The sequence below is a fragment of the Vespula pensylvanica genome, chromosome 7, assembly GCF_014466175.1.
Source record: "Vespula pensylvanica isolate Volc-1 chromosome 7, ASM1446617v1, whole genome shotgun sequence".
In the NCBI taxonomy this organism is placed as follows: Eukaryota; Metazoa; Arthropoda; class Insecta; order Hymenoptera; family Vespidae; genus Vespula; species Vespula pensylvanica.
The window spans coordinates 7,868,102-7,891,235 of NC_057691.1; the positions used below are offsets into that span (position 1 = coordinate 7,868,102).

Sequence of the window (23,134 nt, forward strand, 5' to 3'; positions counted from 1 at the left end):
TTGTTCGTTATTCACTTCAGAGAATTCTTTTTAGAAAAATTAATAATTTCAGTCCCGTCGATGGCTCTCTCCGGACTCGCACGAGAAGGAAGTGCCAATTTATCGCCTCGAAAGCGTCGATATTCCTTTCTTCCAAGATTTTCCTTTGAAACAGGAATAGGGAGATGGAGGGTGGAAGGGGAGTTCGAGAGGTTGATAGTCTCGAGTAAGAAAAAGAGGGAGGGAAGAAGGAAGAGAAGGGGTTGGGTTCTTTAACCGACACAAGAATCCAGCAGATGATCCAGCCACGTTGCAGGATCCAATTTCTTTCAGCCAGATTTCTACGTCACCGGCAAACGCTCATTTCCGGACCGAAGTCTTCTCATCTTCTACTTCTTCTTCTTCCTTCTCCTCCTGCTCCTTCTTCTTCTTCTTCTTCTCCTTCTATCTCCTTTTGTCTATATATTTCTCTCTCTCTCTCTCTCTCTCTCTCTATCGATCTATCTATCTACTTATATATCTTTCTCTCTATTTCTCCTTCCATTCACTCATGCCTTTATATGTATCCTTAACTATCGTATTTTCAAAGGTACGCGGCATCTGTTATTAATTATAAAACGTCGCGGTCATTGCACTATCTTCGAGTCGAAACAATGCAGCAGAGAAGTCTCCATTATACTGAACAGTGAATATTTAATAACCACGTCTGATCTTAAGAAGATTATGGACCACGTAGCCAGCAGCCACGGCTGTTTCTCATTAATATTGAACGTGGACGAAAGTGCACGATTTACTTTGAACACGTTTCTCGTTTTCTCTTTGGTTTTGATGTATTATTTTTAGAATTCATTGTGCTTACTCGATCGTAATAATAATGTACTTAACGCTCTAACGAGTGAGATTCGTTTAATGTTTCTCTCGGTCCTGCTTCTAATCGATCTTCACGCTTTGCACTATCATCTTACGTTTGTTTGAAAAATTATTAGCTTCGTTCAAACGAGTTGACACACAACACACACACACACACGTATATATATATATATGAGTTAATTAAAGCAATCGATTTACGAGCGAGCGTACGATCTCTCCTCTCTTTCTCTTTTTCGTCTCTCTTCGTAGCTCTGAATCCCACTCCTATTAATTCCTAAGAGTTTTTACGAAAAATACTCGCTGGTATCGGCAAAGAAGAAATGGTAGATATCATGTATGTAAATTAGCTGCGTACCTTCTTACATTTTGCAGAAGCGATTAATAAATCATATGGTTTTTAAGAAGAAGCAAAGTTTGCTACCGCGAATTATTAATTAATGCTCTCAGGAAAAAGAGAGGTCTTTTATAAGGACCGTTCTTAAAATATTTCACGAGTTCTTTTCCGAAAATTTCAACAACGATTTTATATACATACGTACGTACGTACGTACGTACATAAATATTTCAAATTGTCTTTATATAAATTCAATTTTATTTCGATACGTAATGTATACAAACAAAATAAATAAAACGCGTGAGTCACTTCGTATTATTTCCGCTATGTGTATATCGTACGATACGAGTACGGGTCGACCTACAAAGGAGCAAAGTAAAAACATGAAAAGAAAATAAAGATTCGTTATTCGAGAGCAAGCATAACAACATACAACAGGTCGTCGCGTTCTCTTGGTTAGTCTCTCACGACACTCGTTTGTCGCCGGTTGAACGAGCTGAAGAACGAACTGGAAGCCAAGGATCTCAAAGCTCGAACCTGGTCTCTATCTATCTGGTATAATATAGTATGTATATAATATCTATATATGTACATATATACACATATGTATATATATGTGTGATATGTGAATATATATATGATACGTCGAAATCTTGTCTGGAAAGATTGCCGTGGGTGACGAAAAGAAAGAGTCGTTGAAGGTTGTGAGAGTTGGATAGTGCATGATGCACTTGCTGAGGGTGTGAATAAGTATGTCTCAAGTGGCTCGAGTGGATATGCCATCGGTTCAACACCGGCAGCTCCATGGGCGAAAATTAATTTTACGTGAATGTTCCGACCTTTTACACGTATGGTCCTATATATTTGTGTGTGTGCGCGCATATGGTCTTTCTTAATGAGCTGCAACGAGATATTATTATATTTAACGAAAAAAATTCGATAAAACACGATAAATTGGCGAACCGATAATTAATATATAATTAATTAGGATACAACTATGTACGTATTTTAAGATTACGAACAGTCTACATATCCTTCGTTTTTTTTCTTGCGATCGTATTTCGTATCGTAAATATAATCAATACAATGTAAACAATAATATCGTGTTTCCTAGTGCGAAGTAAAGATCACTGAATGAAACGTTAACGATTACTCGGAAAAGGTCAAAGCTCACCGAGCTTGTTTCTATTAGAGTAGGATTTACGTGAAAATTAAGTGGTACAATCTCATCGCATATCAAGCAGCGCGAACGTATTCAGAGTCCCATTACGTGGTACGAGCCCCATTGTTCTCGCAATTCAAATGGACTGACGTATGTAAAGCCAAACCGGTATCTCGGTAAGAGAAATCGATTAACCCAACGTGGACAACTCGCATAGTATAAAACCGAACCCTTGGTATCATTAATCAACGTCCATCGTCACTTTTCTCTCAGCACTCGTGTATGTTTCTAGTGTAGAATAAGAATTTTTTTCCCATTTAACATTATTTGATATTCGAGTTTATTTTTTTTTTCTTTTTTATGAAAGCGATTGTAACACAAGAGATACAATATTTTATAAGATCGTCACATTGAATATTGAATTAGGTTCAAGATGAGAAACTATTTCGCTGGCAGAAGCATCAATGCTCTTCGCTCGCTCTCTCGCGAGATGAAATTCGAGCGAGATTCATCTTTTAAGCCGTCGACTCATCCAAACATCGCACGACAGTAAGATGTACATTCTTCGCATGGGGTGAGTCGTAAAGGTAGCGTAAACGGAGCAGAAAGACGGTGTCAACATGAAACGAAGGAAAGGCGCCGCTCCGGTGTTGATTTAGGACGGGAAAGTCGACAAACTCCCTAGCGAATGTAGGCTAAACCTTACGAGACACGTGTTACAAGATCAATATTTTTTGTACCGTCGTCTCTTGTGAATTTTCGTAAAGCGTGAACGACCTCGATGATCATCGTAGAGACGTTTCTCAGGAAGAGAAATAGAAACAAGAAAAAATAAATAAATAAATAAAGAAAGAAAGAAAGAAAGAAAGAAAGAAAAAGAAAGATATACACGGTAATAGCGTTAACTAAATAACGAACTAGAAATTTTTATTTTCTAACGTTCGTGTAAAGGGCGGAATATTCCGAACGATAACGAGAGATATCCGCTCTCTTTACATTTTTCAATTTCTATCCGTTTCGTGGGCTCCCACGCCCTCTCTTTATCGCCGACTAGGAAGGCTTTTTTATGGGGACAATCGCCGAGAAACATCTGCGACCCGTACTTCGACACGGACGGGATTCTAAGGATTTATACAGCCATTCAATTTAATTCATCCCATGTTTAAACACTACCGCGACAGAATAAATTACTGTAAGACCTCGATCGAGATCGTTTAGCCTTTATTGTACTTGGAAAGTTGCGTATTTAATATGAATCAATATCTCCTTTTTATCTTTCATCTCTCGTCCCATCTTGCTTTTTTCTTTTTTCTTTTTTCTTTTTCTTTTCTTTTCTTTCCTGTTATTTTTTCTTTTTATCCACCGACCGTCTAAAAATCACGATACTCGAATAGAATTTTTCGGAATTGAATTAATTAACGGAACGAATTTATGTATAGGTATATGTTATACATATACATAGATATCTCTCTTGGACGAAATAGAACAATCAAGGCCGTTAGACGTCTCGTACAGACTTTCGACGCTTCTCCCAGAATGCATTAAACATTTTGATTAAAGCTGTCCCGAAGGAGGAGTCGCGGTATAAGTTCGTGGAGGACCCTTTTGGGTAAGAGCAGTGCGGACGACACGACGAGACTCTCTTGTACGAGTCCTGAAGAGAGAGAAAGGGAAGAGGAAGAAGAAAGGAGAAGGAGGAGGAAGAAGAACGAGAAGAAGAAGAAGAAGAAGAAGAAGAAGAAGAAGAAGAAGAAGAAGAGAAAGACAACGAAAACAACGAAGAAAAGGAAAGAAGAAGAGGGGGAGCGTAGGAGATTGTCAAAATTTTCGTGGGTGATGCCCAAATACAAAAGGGGTGGTCGAACTTCGAAGAGAAAAGGGACGAAATACCTCGAAATCTTTACACCCTCCTGCCGAAAGGGGTCTTTGCCTGCTTTAAACCTGCTCGTGGCGTTTAATGGCGTCTGTAAGTTATATTCGAAGGGACGTGGGGATGGAATCGTGGTAAAGAGAAGGGATGAAAGGAAGAAAGAAATGGGAAGAGACTAAAGGAAGGAGGAAAGATGGGGTTCTCTCTTTTTCTCTCTTTCTTTCTTTCTCTCTTCGAAAGAAAGAGAATCGAGACAGGTAGCAGGAATGAGAGAAAAAGAAAATGAGAGAAAAAGTGGAAGAAAGACGCACTTGGCATATTCCCACACAAATTACCGAATGGAAAGGCATCCAGGTTCGGTGAAGTATCATTTAGGAAGGGTAGTCTCTCTCTCTTTCTTTCGGTTCTCGATCTTTTCTGCTTCGTCTAAGGGTTTCTAACGCTACTGCTACTCGTTGAGAAAGAAAGAGAGAGAGAGAGAGAGAGAGAGAGAGAGAGAGAGAGAGAAGCAGAGAATGAAGGGAGGATAAATTCGTAACCTTCGAGAGAGATGGTGGTTTAAATCTCTCTCGGCGAAACCGCAGCTCCCAAAAGATCCACCACCACTACCGCCCCTTTTCGATTCCTTTCGAAGACTACCCCTCTGCATCTCTTTGGCTCTCTCTCTCTCTCTCTCTCTCTCTTTTACTCTCTCTCTCTCTTTGGTTGCTGTCCTCGTTCGCGAATTTGTGCGACGAGCCAAGGTTGAAAGGAGGATTGTCTGCGATTAAGTTACTTCACTTCGATGTATTCTACCCTTCTCCGATATCCTTGCCAGCTTGAATGCAGATTTTACATGTGCATTTCACAACATCTTTGCAGATCCATCTCTCTTGAATATTCAATTTCAAAATCAAATTTAACCGAACGATTTTTGAATAATTTTTTTGTACAATGCACTGTGTATTATTGCGTTTAGATTTAATTTATATCTAACCATTGTCGCAATTAATTTATTATGTCTATAGTCATTTCAAATTTCACGTTTAATTCTATTTAGAGTTATATCAGACAAAACTCAGTTTTGTTATAGCTATTAATAGTTATTATTAGATATTGTTGGGACATTAAAATCCTCGATTTTTTTATGCTTTTATGCGGTTCTATCAAGGAATATAAAAGGCACGCATTTTCAAAGTCAACGTCGCGTTTATAACAAAAGAATGGAAAGAATCGATAGGAAGGGCTCGACTTCCGGCCTTAACTTTTCGCTCGTCATCATCGCCCTTTCGCACGTATACGACGACTTCCCTTTGTTCCACAACTTCTTTGGATAGCGAAATTCGTCTTTAAAGCTAACAATCTCGCGCAGAAATGTGTCGCGAAAGGCAACACGACACGGCATTTCCCCTTTCACCCTTCACCCTTCACTCAATCCTGCTTTACTATCGAAGCCATTTTCTTCTTAAAAGTTTCTTTCAAACGAGTAATTCAAGAAGGAAAAAGGATAACTGAGAAAGACTGAGAGAGTATGTTTACACGTACCTTTTCTTCTTCCTGTTATTTGCACGATACTCCTTGGATGTATTTTATTTATTTATTTATTTATTTTTTATTTTTTTATTTCTTCGTCTTTTATTTTTACCTTGTAATAATTCTCCTTCAAAGGAATATACAATATATACATAATTTCTCTCTTAAGAGAAAGACAGAGAAAAAAGGTAATGGTACTCCTCAGTGAAACGTATAAAATAATACTCGCATTATCGTTTCAACGAGCCAATCTACAACACACTCGTCTCGATTAGAACGCAAGCGAGAGAGTTCTCTTTGGTTACTAGAGCCTTGGAAAAAGAAAGTTCAAAGAATCGCGTTCGTACAAAGTCGTACATAGTGGGAGAAGAAGGGAAAAGAAGAAAAAAAAAGTAAAAAGGCAAACAAAAAAAGAAGGAAAAAAGAAAGAAGAAAAAAAAAAGACGGACGGGCGGAGGTTCATTATTTTTACAAGCGATCGTGCGTATTACCGTAGGAAGTAAATTATTTCAGTGTCCGTGGAAAAAAGTGAGATCTCGTTGGGGAGAAAAAAAAAGAGGAAGAAAAAAGGAAACAAAAAAGGAAGAAACGAAAAAAATGAACGAGAAAAGAAAAAACCGAGAGCTTTTCAGCCACTTCGACTTGCTTATGAATGAGTCTGGCCAAGTGTAGTGAAAGCTGAAAAAGAGAGAGAGAGAGAGAGAGCTCGTTTCATCGACTCGTCTACCAAGTAGCACGTACCGACGAATGCGTTAATCATTCGCACCACGCTCCGACTACCGGACAAGAACGGCTTACGGGTCACATTAAGCTCCGTAATTAAATTAAAAAATTTAAATAACACCGTCGTCGGGACGATGAGAGTCTACCTACTTGTCTGAGTCTCTTTTTCTCTTTCTCTTTCCCTCTCCTTCCGTTTCTCTCTCTCTCTCTCTCTCTCTCTCTCTCTCTCTCTCTCTCTCTCTCTCTCTCTCTCTATTCGCCTGTCTCGAGTCTCCCATTCTTCATCGTTTTTTTCAAAGGAAATGCAACGTTTCGTCAACAGAAACGCATTCGAATAGTCGACCAACCAAAAAAAAGATGTAATCGGTAGACACGCGCAAAATAAAAGATAGAAAAAATAAAAGAGGAGACGAGGGTAATCGAGTTTCAAAAACCAGATACGAAATGTCTCTTCATATTATTCCACGTAATTAAGGATAAATGCAGAATTAGTTAGAACATTTCGTTCGGAGCGCATTTTTGCATTTTTTTTATTTCGCTACTCTAATCTTTCTTCTTTCTTTTCTTCTCGTTTTACCTCTTTCTTTTGTCAAGCTAGTCTTTCTCTCTTTCTCTCTCTTTCTATCTCACTTTGCTTAGAGAAATGTTGATACAGTTCCTTTCAACCCCTTCCAACTAACGAACGTTTTTCTCTCACCCTCGTAGTAAAATAAAAGAGGCGTAATGCCTCGCTATTTGCATATTAAATTTGCTCCTTCATCCGTACAGCTCCGTTCAAATTCTTCATCGTTCGCCTCAAGTACAAACCATGAGCGTGTCCACGGAACTTGCTACCGGCCTAGACACTCTCCGTTGAAAAAGTAAAAAGCAGAAAATGAAAGAAATAGAATAGAATAGAGAAAGAGAGAAAGAGAGAGAAACAAAAATGCTTTTCTCGGCTGTTGCGGTTTCTTGGTTCGTGTGACTGGTGCTGGTTTACCAGAAAGAAATGTTTTAAATAAAAGCCACGACGGTGGTTCGGGTTACGGCTAGACGTTGTTTTTCCAGCTCTTTTACCTATCGCGAGTTCGTGGAATTATTTCTTACCGGGTTCGCAAGATGAAATGGAATAAAATAAAAATAAGTAAGTATTACTGTCATTTTACGTTCTACCCTTTTATTCGACGAATAAGAATGTTCTCACGCTTGGAGAAGACATTTTTATGGTTATTCTCGATATCATTGCTATTAGTATTTCGAAAGAGAAGAGAGAAAAAGAAGAGAGAGAAAATAAATCAAAGATTTTTCATACACCATTATTGTTCTTGATTGTTCGATTGAATCGTCGATCCATCGTTGTTTCCTTAAATACTCGCATATATTTCAGGAATTTATTATTCCAGAACTATTTCTCGCTGTACGAGGAATCGAAAAATGTATCCCCGTTTAGTTAAAGACTAGACGCAAGCGATAATATTCCTTTCTTTTATTGGAATTTGTTCGGTAGTAGTCAAAGTACACTTTAGTCAGACGAAGTATATTCCATAAGAGCACAAATGGCTTCGAGTGGACAATCGGACGTCATAAACAGATGACAACTGTTAAACGTATATCGTTGAGTAGCAAATGGTGTTGGAAGGAAGACAAAGAAAAGTAAAGAAAAGTAAAGAAAAGTAAAGAAAGAAAGAAAAGAAAGAAAGAAAGAAAACGAATGAACGAAAGAAAACTTTGCTTTCTCTCGTCGCCTAACATCGTTGAATCGTCGAAGGCTGCGTGCCGTCGCGTTATATGAGAAGATCACGCGGTAAATTTACACTCTTTCTTTTCGTCCTTCCTTCCTTTCTTCCTTCCTTCCTTCCTTCTTTCCTTCCTTCCTTTCGTTCTTTCGTCCTTCCGTCCTTTCGTTCTTCCATCCTTGCTTTCCCTGCTCCTCGTCGAAAGCCTTTTACCTCCTCAATACTAGCGAGAAAACTAAAGAAGATAGGGTGACGGCGTATTACCAGTTGAGACTTCGTCGCGCAGAGTCTCCATGGTGACCCCGGGAAGAGCCATCCTTGGCGCCATAATGAAATCCTGGAAATCCCACGGACATTTCGTAAGAGAGAAGAACGATAGTAAGTATGAGGATAGCCACTATGTGCGTCCGCTCGTTTCCAGCTTGGATTTCCCAGCAGGGTGAAAGTACTCCCGAAACACGAGCGACATTGGTACATTGCTTGGAATCCGAACGAAAGGTTTTATCGTCTTAGAGAGTCTAGAATTATGATTGCAAAGAGAGAGAGAGAGAGAGAGAGAGAGAGAGAGAGACAGAGAAATAAAGGTTCAACTTGTTTGTTCTAAGATATCTACAATAAACGTATCCTCATTTTTGATCGAGCCAAAATTCTACTGTTAGTTTTTTACGGATTGAAACAACTAAAGCTCCATCTACACGAGTCGCAATCCAAAAGCCGGTAAGAAGCAAGCATCGAGCATAAATCTTCAGTCAGGCGTGTGCAACGACCGGCCCTCGTAATCCTGTCGTATGATCCTGGCAATACCTTGTCCTTAGCAACGACAAGAAAACCTACGGGTACGTATGTCTTACAATCTCCTACCGTGCTATGAAATATTATTGCGAGTATTAAATTTCGCAGGGATTTTATTCGTTACGTTCATTGATACGATCAAAAATTAACAGAATACGGTTCGTCGGTCCGATTCGAAGATATCTTAAATAATTCGATATTTTATTTCAATTATAATAATATTTCTCGATCGAAATTATTCGATTCGATGTGCTCAGTTGCGTTTTAACGCCCATTAGCGCATCTTTTTGTAGGAAAAATGTTAAAGAGAAAATGTCATGCAAACCGAACGGAAAGCGAACAAATGAAATAGCCTCGAGCGTGTGGTAAATTTCACTCGCGGCATAGAAGGGCAAATATATTGATGTTTGTTCGTACAATTCGAAATCAGCGTAGCAAAAAGGCCCGCTTGTCCGATTTCGAATGCCATAGAATCCCATGGAAAATTAAATTTTATTTTACGCCAAAAAACCGAGTCGAGATTGGACGGATTTCTATTGGAAAATTGCCAAATCGTATCGGCGAACGGGTTGTATTTAGAATAGCGTGTAAACGTTACAGCAGCCTTCTAGCTGTCCTACGTATCGATCACGAACTCGTAAAATAATCACGCAGACATCGTCGCGAATTTATTTCTCTTAAGAAAATCGAATGAAATCGGTGTGTGTAATGAAATTTCCACAAATCGAACGTACCGAAGGAGAATAAAAATCAATATCGGAATAGAAAATAAACGTCAGTTGTATTTTGAGACTTCCCATCGTCGTACTCGCGACTCCCAGTTTTAATTTGAAATTTCGATAGAGTCCAGACAATGGATATCAGCGGATTTGTGGACTTTCCATTTTCAATTCGAATCGATAGTCTAACGAATCTCATCGGGTTCTAGCCGATGGCTGGGAAAAAAGAAAAAAGAAAAAAGGAAAAAGGAAAAAGGAAAAATAAAAAAAAGGAAGAAGAAGAGAGCTCGTTATCCGAACGAAAATTAATCATCTTCGTCGCTACACGTGTCCCGTTTGCAATATTGGATCTTCGAATAGACTGCACGCGAGAGTATATCGGTAACACGTTCGATTCCTAGTCGGATCATTGAAATCATTAGGCCGTTAAACAACAGCGACAACCCGTTTGCATTTATTCCCAGACTGGCGTCATGTTTGGGATCTCGAAATCCAATTCGAAGGTCAGAACCAAGCTAGACCTATACCAATGGAAGAGTACACTTTCCACTTTCAATCCGTGCGTGGAGATCGATGCTCTAACAAGTCGCCGACGGCGGGTTGGAGTGGACTGTCCTCTCGATAAAATCTGACCAGTCTCGACAGGATCCTCCTACCCCTTTTCTCTCTCTCTCTCTCTCTCTCTCTTACTCTCTATCTATCTATCTATCTATCTATCTATCTATCTTCTCGATTTTCCACTGGATTCGATACATCGATCACGTGCACGCCTAATAGCAGCACGTGTTGGTGATTACGCTCGAGGGACTGTGGCTAGATCGGGTCTAGGTAATTGCCCGAACACTGCACCCCCACCAACGATGCACGAACCACCCCCTTTTCCCTGAAGCTGGTCCACCAACGGCATAAACCAACCCTTCGCATATCCGAATCTCCGCGTGCTGGAGCGTCGATGTTACAGAACCGGTACCTACACGATTGATTGGTTAACATGCCTGGTTCACCTCCAGTCTGGCCTTGATTATCTATCTCTCCACCCTGTCTGCAGCTTACCCGCCTCGTCCTTCGTCTACTCTTCCTCTTCCTCTTCCTCTTCCTCTTCCTCTTCCTCTTCTCCCCTTTCCCACTCCTTCTCTCTACCTTTTTATCTTTATTCTCTTCTTTCTCCTCTCGTTCGGTCCAACGTCGTATCATTCAAATTACGGGGTCAACCTCCTCTTATTCTCGTCGTTCTTCTCGGAATATTCTTGCCGGCGATGAGAAGAGAGCAGAAGAGGAGAGAAGAGGAGAAAAGAGGAAAGGAAAGGGAAGGAGTGGAAAGGAGAGAAGAGGGGAGGAGAGGGAGAAGGAAAATCGCGCATTTTACGTGCAGCCACGTAATTGAGCCACCCTTTCTACTCACCCTCCTCGGCCTTGGCGCCTGGTGAGCCTCGTCGACCAGATAGATCCTCCTCTCTCTCTTCTTCTTTTCTCTCTCTCTCTCTCTCTCTCTCTCTCTCTCTCTCTTTCTCTCGTAAGTCCGCTCTCCGCGTTTCAATATTAATTTACGAAATCTCTTCGCTCCCATTATGAAGACCGTCCTTTTTAATGCGGGACGCTTCGCCTCGCTCGTCCGGCGAACTTCAAAGAGAGGCGCACGTCCGAGGGGACAATGGCTGCAATTTGTTTCCGCGTCGACGGTAGCTATCCTATAACTTGTTCCTTCTATCTTCTTCCTTTCCTTCCTCTTTATCTTTCTTTCTTTCTTTCTTTCTTTGGTTCTACCTTTCTTTCTTTCTTTCTTTCGTTCGTTGCTTCCCTCTCTTTCTTCCTCTTCCTTTGGAACGAGTCGCTATTTAATCTCGTAGAAGACGCTCGAGCACGTGGATTTTTTTTCTTCTTTATCGGTAGTCCACGATCAACGTGAAATAATCTTCAAATTATTTCTCTTTTCTTTCTCGCATGTCCGTCCCATTCATCTTGCTCCTTTCCTTTTTCTACTTTTTCTTTTTCTTTCTCTTTTCTTTTCTTTTTTTTTTTTTTGTTTTCCGCGATGGTCCTATTTCCTTGTCCCGTAAAAAGTGGGAAATGAAAAAAATAATGCTGGATAACCGCTTCAAAAGAAATTTGACGACGAGCGTCTGTTAAATATTTCACGATATTTTCAAAGGCCCCTAGAATTTTAGAATAGCTCCGGTTTATTTCCCTCGAGATTGGCGATTTTCTCTTTCCTTCTTTTCCTCTTACTACTAGTACTTTTTCTTCTTCTTCTTCTTCTTTTTCTTTTTGTTCTAACTCTTCTCTTCTTCTTCCTCCTCTTTCCTCTTCTTCGTTTTCCTTCTCTTCGCTGTCGGCCAGCGGAGTTAGCCAAGGCTTATCTTGCCTTCCGCTTGGAAGCCCGGAGATCATACGCTTTGATCGTACGGTTCGATACAATTCACTTTGAAGCTATGCGATGCGTGCTTTCATCGATCACCGCTTCGTACTCCCTTCTTGCGAGCGATACCTGCTAGACAAAATACGATTAACGAAGATTAATCACTTTGCGTGAACACGAAATATCAACGTAGATGTCTACGTACATGCATAAATTGTAAAATGAATCTTAGCGGGTATAATATATATATATATATATATATATATATATATATATATAAACAAAAAGAAAGAAAAAGAAAAACGTCACGCGTGAATTATTTATTACAAAAGAAACGAGAAAAAAAGACGCAATGCGTGCGATATATATTTTCTTCTTTCGCACGAAAACAAAATAAAAGAGAGAGAGAAAGAAAACAGAGGGACAAGTTCGGAAAATGCGGAAGAAAAAAATTAGAAGGGTGAGAAACGCGAAGTGGCACGCGATAGAGCATCCTCGATTCGCCGAAAGAGGTGCAACTTTTCGTCAACCTCTCTCTCTCTCTCTTTTGCTCTTTCTTTACGAATGCCCTCGCACGCGAGGTGAGTTGTTTCTTCTTCCTTTTTTTTTTTTTGTTTGATGGCAAAAGGACAGAATTTTTTCAGAGAGTTGAATACGCCAGCCAGTAAACCAGCCAAGCCAACGACGACGCTGTAGGTGTAGGTGTCTATTAAAGCACAAGAGTGACATAATACTCGCCACTTAAAAAGGGTTGTCGTGTGACCAGACAGGCGGAGGGGTGTCTGGTGTCTCAAGAGCTCCACTCTAGGGGTGCATCATCCACATCCCTTCGAGTCTTTTTACCCTCGCATATTCTGCCAAGACAAATGCGCGAGACTAAGCGTACTTATACGCGAGCGAAACGTTACCACTCTGTAAGAGGAAGATGAGTACGACGACGAGCAAGGTATCGACTGGATATCGCATTAAATATCGGGTTACAAGACTCCTTCTTCATCAGGGTTAACATCTATCGAATAATGAATTATTATAATAACTTTATACTCTATTGTGTATGTGTATGGTATTCTACGTATCAACGAAATCGTGCTCGTTCGTTTTATCATAACAATTTGAACGATAGAAGGTAGAGAATTGTGGTAAAGGAAAGGTGAACTCGGTAGTAGTAAAATTTCAAGTAGGGGGAGAAACGTATCGGATATTCGTCACAACATGGCTAGGACCTTTTCTATACTCACCTTCCGGACGAAAAGGCACCGCTTGCAAAAAGCTATACCTTACATTATATATATATATATATATATATATATATATATATATATATATGTATATGTATATTCGAGACGTTTCATTCCAAGGATGAAAAGCATCCGTGGATTACCTTTACAAAATACGCTGGGATTCTACATATTCGTTGAGGAAGCCTGATCCTCATCCAAGGACGTAGAATACAATTTTATGCTTCGTTCTTTTGAAAAAAAAAAAGAGGAAAAAAAAAGAGAAGGGAAGGTAAAAAAAGGACGGAATCTTTTTCTATAGCTATGGTAGACGAGAAGAAAGGGAGAGAAAGAGATAAAGATGTATAAAGATCGTGCTCGTCCTCTCGTAACGCATGACCCTCCGTCGAAGGAATCGACCCTCCCTCTGTGTTAGGCCAAAGGGTGCGAATATACTACCCTGCTAAATTCACAAATGTACGAGAGAGAGAGAGAGAGAGAGAGAGAAATATATAACCGAAATAAAGGGATATACGGAGATGAACTCGAAATGCCAGAGAATTTAGAAATTTATTTTCTATTTATCATAGTATATACATATTTTATCGTTTCATATTAATATTATGAATTTTTATATCGTACGACTAATCAATATATCTTATCAATTATGCATTGTTTTATAAATAGCAATGGAAGAAGCATGAAAAATTTTTCGGATCGTTCGACTCTTTGTCTTAACGATACAGACGACATTAATTACTGTAATGAGTCCCGATGCGACATATTTTTTAAAGACCTTTCTCTCTCTCTCTCTCTCTCTCTCTCTCTCTCTCTCTTCGATGGACGGTTTTTAATTAAAGAGACGAGGCGAGAGTGCCATTAGTGCATTCGACGAGAGCCACAGCGATAAACGGCTCGTCGAGAGCGTTTAAGTTCTTTTTAATGATTTATTTCCCTTTCTAATTTGCGACAACGCGCCAGGACTATGGCATTCGGGACTTGCATAGGCGAGCTTTAAATTGCTCACTGAAAAGAGAAAGAGAGAGAGAGAGAGAGAGAGAGAGAGAGAGAAAGAAGGAAAGAGAGAAAGAGATAGGAAACTCCAAACGAGTCGATGGAAAAAAGACGGTAGAACGAGCGTGAGATTCTTCAATCTGCTTTTTTCCCGTCTTTTTTTATGACCCTAACCATAATTCTGGCCTAATGATTTGACAACGATGAATAACCTAAATTCTAAATCCTAAATTCCAATTCAAAAATACCCCTACTACGAAACTTCGCTCAAAATTTCTTCGAAATAATTGGACCTTTGTTTAAAATGTGAGATGATTGTTAGATATACATATATATACGCATATACATTAAGAGACTTGAGATAAAAGTATAATAATAAAAAATGTGCGATCGTTCGGATAACATTAATCATCTATACAGAGTTAATCAAAACACGTGCTACCCTTCGAGCCGAGAAAATCTTTCGTTTTTGGAAGAATCGCAAAGCTCTCAGAGAAATGAAAAAAAGCGATTTAACGAATCGTTGACGGATTTTAATACAGATTGTAACAATAATTTGGATAGACCATCGAATACTGGATTTAAGCTCGATATAATTTCATTGGAGGATATAATATTTCGAGACGAGATCGATAGTCCAAACAGGTGCAACCTTAAGAAAATAGATCAATCGATACCAGGTATTAACGTAGGACGACACTTGAACAGATCATCGAAGTTGAAGAAAAATCGATCGAAACGTAAATGGAAAAGACAATATCGAAATGAAATTCCTCGAATAATTAAGAGAGATGCGAGTAAAATGATCGAAAGGGATAACGAGAATTTCGACAGTCATTATCCAGCAAATTATTCGTCATTCGACGTCAGAGGATTCAAATCAACGAGCAAAATTAAACTCTCCAACGATTGTCCCCATTGCCGTTCTCCATCTTTTTCCTTGAACATTCCCAATACCAATTCACAAGTTTATAAGAATCCCGAAGCTTATTTGAACGATCGCGAGCTATCTTATAAAACGAATATGAATTCCTGCAAGAATTGCAAGAATTTTAGTTACTCTTCGATTATGGAGAAATATCCCGAATCTTTCGATTGGACGACCTATGAAAATGTCGATCATTCGTCGAACTTAGAAGCTTGTTGTTGTTCGAAAAAAAGCAGGGTCTGTTCTCGACAGTGTACGCCATCGAAAGCTAGTCTCTTTGTAGAAACCGGCGAGAGTACTCTCGAATTTTCTACAAGCTGGTCCTCGAACACGAATCTACCGAATGTCTGTCCCTGTTCGAACGAATCGTCTATAATCAGAGAACATTCGACGATGAACGAAGATGTTCAACGGGATGATGGCCCATTCGAGAAGGAGGAGCATGCAATGACCGACAAGTGCGGAACTCGTTGTAAAAGCAGAGAATTCGAGCTCGAACCTTGCTGCAGTCGTTTCACTGCAAAGGAAAAATGTTCTTCCGTTGAGAACGCGACTTGGAGTCAACTCGAAAAGGTAGAATCGAAAGCACGACGGCCGGATTACGATCGGAGAGAGAATATTCGATGGAGAGACGTCGGTACGAGTTCTAACGTTCATTCGGATACTAAGAGAGCACGGTTAGTCGTATCTACTTTTTTGCTTTTCCTTTTTGAAATGAATTATAAAGAAACCTAAAGGAAATACTTGACGTAGAATTCTCGTAGATTTTAACCGTAATTTAATACGTTCTTCATACGTATATTATATTATATTATATTATATTATATTATGAATAATGATTAAGCAGACTCCAGGAGAGAAAAAGATAGACACAATATTACGGTAAATTTCAATGGAGCTTTATTTTATCCTTTCCCCGTTTTTCTTTCAATATAATCTAATAAATTAAGCAACGAACCCAAAAGATCTATTTAAGATATTTTCTTCGCTAGGATGGGAGAAAATGAATCTTCAACGTAATTTGATTGTATCCAAAATCGCTTTATATAATGGTTTATATACCTTTAGGGAGTTCATTGGATATTACGCGTTCTTATCTTTTATATAATACGATAATCTCGACCCTATCGAATCTTGCGATATGATCGAAATCTTATCCGGATCATTAATCCGAAATTTTCTTTTACACCTATATATTAAAGCTAATTTTTCGTATTGTGTTCTTCGTAAAGCTGTTACGAATCACAGATGAGGAATACACCGGAAGAAGACAAGAATCCAAAGTGCAGCCAACGTTCATTGTTCGGGGATTTCGAGATAGGAAAAGTTTGGTCTCATATACAGGATAGTTGCAAGAATTTGGTACAATCGGCGATAACGAACATCGGCCAGGCGATAAAGGATATGTCCAAATCGAAAGATACGCCTGAGGATAAGGGAAACGAAATTTCGGATAGCTTATTGAGAAATTCGAAAGTATTCTTTGATAAAGAATGTCCAGAATCATGTGAAAAGGGGGAATAGAGAAAATATGTTAAAAATAAATAAGAAGATACAGCTTTGATATATCGTATTTTTTTCTTTTTATTCTAAAATATTACAAGATATAAATAGAGGATGCGAGTGAGCGAAAGGAAATAAAAGAAGAAAATAGTTTCCATAACTTGACGATCCAGCTTACGCGGTTCAAAAGCAGCGTTACTTCTTTGAAGCAAATGGAGCATTGCAAAGGAAAATAAAACACGGTAGAAGAAACTCTAGAAAAAGAAATCTAACATAGATATATAGATTTATGTGTGTGCGTGTGTGTGTGTGTAAATATAGGTATATATGTGTAGGTATATATATATCGAAATATTGAAGGAAAATCTTATTGCATATTTTACATCCGATGTAACAATAAAGGCCACGGCGAAGATGCATCCATAAATTCTACATTTTCGAGCTAGAATAGACGTGTTCCACGAAAGAAAATTTTTGTGTCTGACATCGTATAAAATCTCATTGATCTTTCCTCCGATCTTTCAAACAAAAGAGTATACTGTATTATTACTACGAGTCGTATTATATTTCGATAAAATCGAAAGCAGCGAAGGAAGGTGCATAATCGAATTATCGATTAAATCGATATAACAATATAAAAATGAACAAACTTCATTGAAATCTTCTAAACGTCACATTTTTTTTCGGCCAACAAAATTAAATTACAAACATGTAGTTCGGTACATTTAAATTGACATTTTTTCAGGTAAACTCGAATCGACGATCATGACAGCTACTCCGACAAAAGTAGAACCTCTTCGAGTGTACGTGCCCTATTACTTTTAATTTAACACGTTCGGTTGGTGTTCATGTAAGCTCACGTTTTATTTCGATTTTTCATTTTTCCCCTCGTAGAAAATTCAGGCAAGCGAGAGAGAGAAGAATAGCAGAGATGTTGAGAAGATATCGGTAAGTCGAGCTCTTCTCGTTATTCCATAATTATTATCTTTATGTGGCTTTATATTACACTTGTGGTTTTTGCTCATTAACGGTTAGCGACGCGTTAAAATATTACGTGTTAAATAGTTTTCTTGCCCTTGCCTTTTCGAACGTGCAGGTATTTCTCATAAAAAAAAAAAGAAAGAAAAAAGAAAACAATGTATAAAAAAAACTTCATTCAATTAACTTCGCTAAACTCGAAAAGAGTAAGTATACCGGTAAGAAAACTAAAGTAAAGGAGTAAATGTTAGAAAATAAACGAGTCAAGAAATAAAGAATTTATTTTTTGGCTTCTTTCGATAAAATATCTTTCTACAACTCGATTTTTCTTTCTCTTATAGACTGCAAAGAGAAAAAGATGTCGTGTGCAGGTATATACACTGTTATATAGATAGATTTTACCAACAATAAGTTATCGTTGAGAATTTCTATTCTTTTCTATCGATGTGCTCCATTGTCCGCAGGAAAATCGGACTCACCGAAGGAACGACGCAACAAAAGTAAGGCACGTTATATAAAGCCACACTTTATACCGATTGTTAGGTCCATCCTGATCATTATTCTAGGATTTGCCCTGTTATAACAACGAGAGAAATCGCCGTTACGACGGAACCCAAGTAGGATATAGTGATTCTTACGCCGTAATAATGTTTCCACTTTATTTTTATATGGAGTATACGTAATAGTTCTTTCATTTAATCTTTCAGGGAAGTATCGCCTTCTATGATGTTGCTCATGCATGGTAAAACTTGTTATAATAGTTATAGTATGATGAAGATAAAAAAAAATTATATAGGTGTATAAATATATATATATATATATATATATAGACACATGAATTGTTCGTTGTTTAGTTAAAGACCAATGTATACAAACTTCGCTACCAATTAAAAGATATCGTAGTAAGTGTACGAATTGTTGCGGAGGACTTCCAGGTTGTGGTCCAGGACTTGGACAGGGATGTGAAGGAAACTGTTCTTGCGTACCGGGTAAACGAATTTTATTGAGAACGTCTCCACCAGAGAAAAGTAAAAGTTTCTTTTATCTTGTAGGAATTCAAATAAGAGACAGAGAGTTTTACTACGATAAAGATTTCTGTTCGTTAAGTGAGTTACGCTTGATTCGCAGCTTGATTTGGTTCATAATCATTAAGAAATCATTTGACAAACGATTGATATCGTACGTAATAGGTATCCCAGAGAAAAAATTATTTCCAAGGTTTTACGTAACACGTCACGGAAGCCGTTTACGCGGTGGTGGTAGTAAAGACTCGAGGAAGACCAAAATGCCAAGAATTCGTTGTCGAAGGAAGAAGAACTCGGTCCTCCAGGTGGAAAGTTCACTTCGAAGACCGAAGGAAGATCCGCCTTGTCGTGGGTTTCATAGAAGCCTAAGTAGCCTTCGTGGTCAGCCAGCATGGATGGAGGAAGCTCAGGAAAGTTGTTGGGAAAGCTGTCTCCGTAGCAAGAATTGCGTTGGACGCGCAAGCGTTTCTGCAGAGTGCGTTCCCTCGTCGTACAACTACGGCACCGTCGTTCCTGATGTCCCTGAACGTCGTTGGAACTTTCGACGTAAGCAAAACATAATGGCTGCTGGGAGTACGAGCTGCTCCAGGAAGTTTCGACGAGTAACAACGGCTACTCCGTTGGTTCCATCAGCCATTTCGATGCGCGTTCGAGAAAACGTCGGAGGCGTTGTTGGAAACAAATATCGTCGGTACTACTCGATATGGGAAACGTTGGGTCTTATTTTTAAGTCGAGCTCTCGAAGAAAAAATACGAAAAGTGATATTGCAAGGAAAACGAGGTATATATGACATAATAAATTTATTACGCAGGTACGTTCACTTCGATCGTGGTTATTCGATCGACGTTATCTTCGTCATTGCAATTCGTCAGATATTTTCAACGTACTTAAATCTCGCTTTTAATCTCGCTCGAGTGATTTGATTTTGCAACGAAGAAAAGAGAAACAAATTCGTTCTGGAATACGTACATATACATATATACGTATAATTTCATTTGGTCTGATTTTCTCGACTGACGTGCAGAAATTAAAGTAACGACGAATTCGTTTCCCTTCGGTCGAGTCGATTGTTAATAGGAAATGGAAAGAAAAGTCAATTTCGATGGTAAAATTATAATCAACGAGTTACGATTGTAGTTTAAATCGATGTTATAAACATTTGCAGAACGAACCGTCCGAATCGACGTTTGCTAAATATTCCTGTCATTGGAAATACCATTTTAAGGAGTTACTGTAAAACGAAAAATCGTTCTCCTTTCTTCTCGAAGAGTACGAAAGGTGCAGAATGCATTAAAAGCTACAAAGACAAGGATTTTTCAAAAGAAACATCGCTACGTGAGAATTCGTCATCGTCATCGAGTCAGTCGTTCAAACTCGAAGAAAAAGAGGAACGTCTTAGAGGAGGCGGAAATAAATGTGATCTGGAAGACAAACATAAACATCACCATGCGATGGAATTCACAGATCAATCCGCTATGGAGAATCCGAACGACATAGAAATGAAGCCTTTGCATAACAATAAAGATGACAACGTTTCGAATGCAATGTTTTGGGAGAACATGGACGAAGATGAATATTCTTGGACCCACAATCCAATCAACGAAGACGTGCTTAGGTTGCAAGAAGATCAGGAATGCTGCGATGGTCCAGAACATCGAAACGAAGATAGAAGGATCCGAGGTGGTTGCGGAAGATCGTACAAACCCATACAACATTGGACGATTTTCGGTAGACGAGACCATTCACGTGGTTCATGCTGCTCACCAGTTCGACCACAAGTTTCCTGTCGGTCGTCACCTTGTTCACCACCTCCCTGCCTAAGACCACCTATATGTACTCCAATGAGATTTCATAATCGTAGTTCCTGCGGAAGGCCAGATCCTTGCATCGACAGAAAGGGGTGTCCTTGTAATTCCTGCGGTGGATCAATTTGTTCCGATGAGATTACTCGTTGTTGTAGGATACAACAAAAGGAACTTCCTTGTCAGTGAGTGATATACGTCAATACATTCAGTCGAAATTTGATATTTTATCGAATTTGACTAAGCAATTTCAGAAGCAATTTAATCGGCAAATATTTTGTTGTACGTGTGTATGTTCTGACGTAACGCGTTTTAACCGAACGTTTTTACGTTATCAGAAGGACCGATCTTTTTTAGAAACGAAACATCTTGATGTTTTTCGTTTTCTTGCTTATATCAGATGCAAGTGCCAATCTTGCGAAGTTAAAAGCTTTCGATCTTGCGGTGGATGCGGTGGTCAATCCTGTGGAAGGATGTACAGTTGTGCCGGTAGCAGTGGTGGTACCTGCTGTTTCCCAAGAAATACCAGAAGACGATTCGGCCCGGAATGCTGCGGTGGCGGGAATCCGAACTGCGGAGGATGCTGCTAAGAATCGCACGATTCCAGAATCCTGTTTCTGAATTCCCTGGATTCTCTTAAACCAAACAAGGAATAAATAACTCTCAAACATAATCTTTATTGTTTTCGATCTTTCTGATACATATATTTATTTATTTGCATAAAATTGTATGTCGCAAATGTAGCTACTTCTTTTTCATTCGATAACAAATTTTCATCGAATTTCTAACATACTTTTCAAGTTCTTGTCCTTGATTAATTAACTCATGAAATACCACGTTTGCTGTGTCAACCTTTCTGGCCACAACGTGTTTTAGGAATAACGAAAGAAACACTCTGAGATTTTATAAAATCGAAATATTTCGAAAATTTTATAAAATCGAAGATGGGGAATTATTTCCGAATAATTAAAAGGTAATTCTTACACATATTGCTTTGGAAAGAAGAAAAGAAAAAAAATGAAAAGAAATAAGAAATTAATCGATTAGTATAGACGACGGTAAGAGAGTAAAAAGACAGTAATGGGCTGATGTAGCGATTTCGATAGACGGAGATGAAGCTTTCCTTAGCATTCCAAATGATAAAAAATAATAAAAGAGCCTTAATAATTACAAATCCTAAATACTCTACCGACGAGGATATCTTTTCGATGGATCATTGTAACGACGTAGAAAATACATTTAAGAAATTACAAAAAGGGAGATATAATTTATCGATGAGAAGTCGAATAAGAACCATCATCTACGGTAAGGACATTCATCGTGAACTTTATCAAGCTGATGAGAATACTCGATCGTTGAAGGACATAATGAAAGAGAAAGACTACGAAAAGAACCTCGACTAAGTAGATTATTCAATAGACTTTAAACAAAAATTTTTTAAATGCCGAATAAAAAAGGCCATTACGTTCGTAATTCTCGTTAAAAAGAAAAAAAAAAGGAGAGCAGAAGAGAAGGGAAAAAAGAAGAAGAAAGAAATTCTTCATAAGTTCATCGTGCAGCTTTTCCCATAGGAACTTTTCTTCGTCGTTCGGTCGTTAAGACGATCTATTTGCTTTTTTCCAAGTTTAAAATAAGCAATAGGTATTCACCGATTCCGTGTTTTCATAAAGCCACTGGTAATGCGTCTTCATTGCTTTCGCTGCTCGACCACGAGGCAGTTTCAAGTTATAGTTTATACACATTATAACTTTGGCAGTTATAACTTGCAAATTACAAGGTCTACGTAGTTATGACTTTTACAAAGAGGTCATAACTTTGGAACTATGCGTCACGTAAATTTTATGGCTTGATGCAAGACAGGCAAGAGAAAGAGAGAAAGAGACAGAGAGAGACAGAGAGAGAGAGATAACTACTGACAATTATTTATATCGTAGGAACTTTATTAAAGTATACAAAACGAGGTCTTGCATTTAACCGAGGTGCCAACGGGAAAATTGATGAGTAGCTTGTCGTCGATGTAATCCTCTTTCTCTCTCTTTTTTATTTCTTTTTCTTTTATTTTTGATTTTTTTAATTTTTTTCCCGAAACGAACGAGCTATTTCAAATTGCTCATTAAATGTCGATTACATATAAGAGCGTATTTACCGAAATCAGTAATATCGGTAATTAACGTGTATTGTGCAACGTAACGTTAAATGTCGATTGGCTTTTAATTCCCAATCGGACGATAGACAGAGAAGGAAAAACACAAAGCAAAAACTTTCATCCAAAATAATTAATATTCATGCGCAACGAGAAACGTATCGGCGTATCCTCGATGTCAAGCTAAAATCAATTATCATTTTATCATAACGTTGCAATTACCATACTAATGTGTCTCGTTTTTCCAGGACCGATACAAAAAGTACCGAGACAAAAATAATAGATGCTCAGAAATCTCGTCAAAGAGTCTTGCCGTGGCTGGCGTTAAACGAGCTTGAAAAGCTTCCATCTTTTCGCTTCTTATCGAGATAATAATATATTTTCAAGGAATAATTAATGACGTTCGTTAGATAAAAAAAGAATATCTTTGAAAATCCTTTTAGATAGTATACATGAGAGAATACTTATCATACGATCAATCTCATCATTCG

General features: G+C 38.5%; 2 protein-coding genes across 3 annotated transcripts; both read left to right on the forward strand.

Annotated features, from left to right (window-relative positions):
- Nucleotides 1-14,460: 14,460 nt before the first annotated feature.
- Nucleotides 14,461-16,819, forward strand: LOC122630447. Its single transcript, XM_043814940.1, has 2 exons — nucleotides 14,461-15,868; nucleotides 16,424-16,819. Exons 1-2 carry the CDS (start codon nucleotides 14,646-14,648, stop codon nucleotides 16,713-16,715), a joined length of 1,515 nt encoding a protein of 504 aa, XP_043670875.1. The 5' UTR covers nucleotides 14,461-14,645; the 3' UTR covers nucleotides 16,716-16,819.
- A 530-nt stretch (nucleotides 16,820-17,349) lies between these two features.
- On the forward strand, nucleotides 17,350-21,173 carry LOC122630346. Of its 2 annotated transcripts, XM_043814754.1 has the most exons (11): nucleotides 17,350-17,497; nucleotides 17,589-17,642; nucleotides 18,014-18,043; nucleotides 18,137-18,172; nucleotides 18,239-18,289; nucleotides 18,380-18,414; nucleotides 18,527-18,661; nucleotides 18,725-18,778; nucleotides 18,863-19,478; nucleotides 19,864-20,685; nucleotides 20,901-21,173. In XM_043814754.1, the coding sequence occupies exons 1-11, from the start codon at nucleotides 17,460-17,462 to the stop codon at nucleotides 21,088-21,090; spliced, it is 2,061 nt and encodes a 686-aa protein (XP_043670689.1). In that variant the 5' UTR covers nucleotides 17,350-17,459; the 3' UTR covers nucleotides 21,091-21,173. The 2 variants fall into 2 exon arrangements, with proteins under 2 accessions (XP_043670689.1, XP_043670688.1); XM_043814753.1 differs by having other exon boundaries at nucleotides 18,527-18,778.
- Nucleotides 21,174-23,134: the final 1,961 nt, after the last annotated feature.

Excerpts from the sequence above, each read along its gene's own strand:
- LOC122630447 (XM_043814940.1), top strand. The coding sequence starts at position 14,646 with ATGTGCGATCGTTCGGATAACATTAATCATCTATACAGAGTTAATCAA. Across the intron at positions 15,869-16,423 it reads TCGGATACTAAGAGAGCACG|CTGTTACGAATCACAGATGA; the intron begins GTTAGTCGTATC and ends TTCTTCGTAAAG.
- LOC122630346 (XM_043814753.1), top strand. The coding sequence starts at position 17,460 with ATGACAGCTACTCCGACAAAAGTAGAACCTCTTCGAGT. Across the intron at positions 18,415-18,526 it reads TATGATGTTGCTCATGCATG|TTAAAGACCAATGTATACAA; the intron begins GTAAAACTTGTT and ends TTCGTTGTTTAG. Across the intron at positions 18,779-18,862 it reads TAAAGATTTCTGTTCGTTAA|GTATCCCAGAGAAAAAATTA; the intron begins GTGAGTTACGCT and ends CGTACGTAATAG.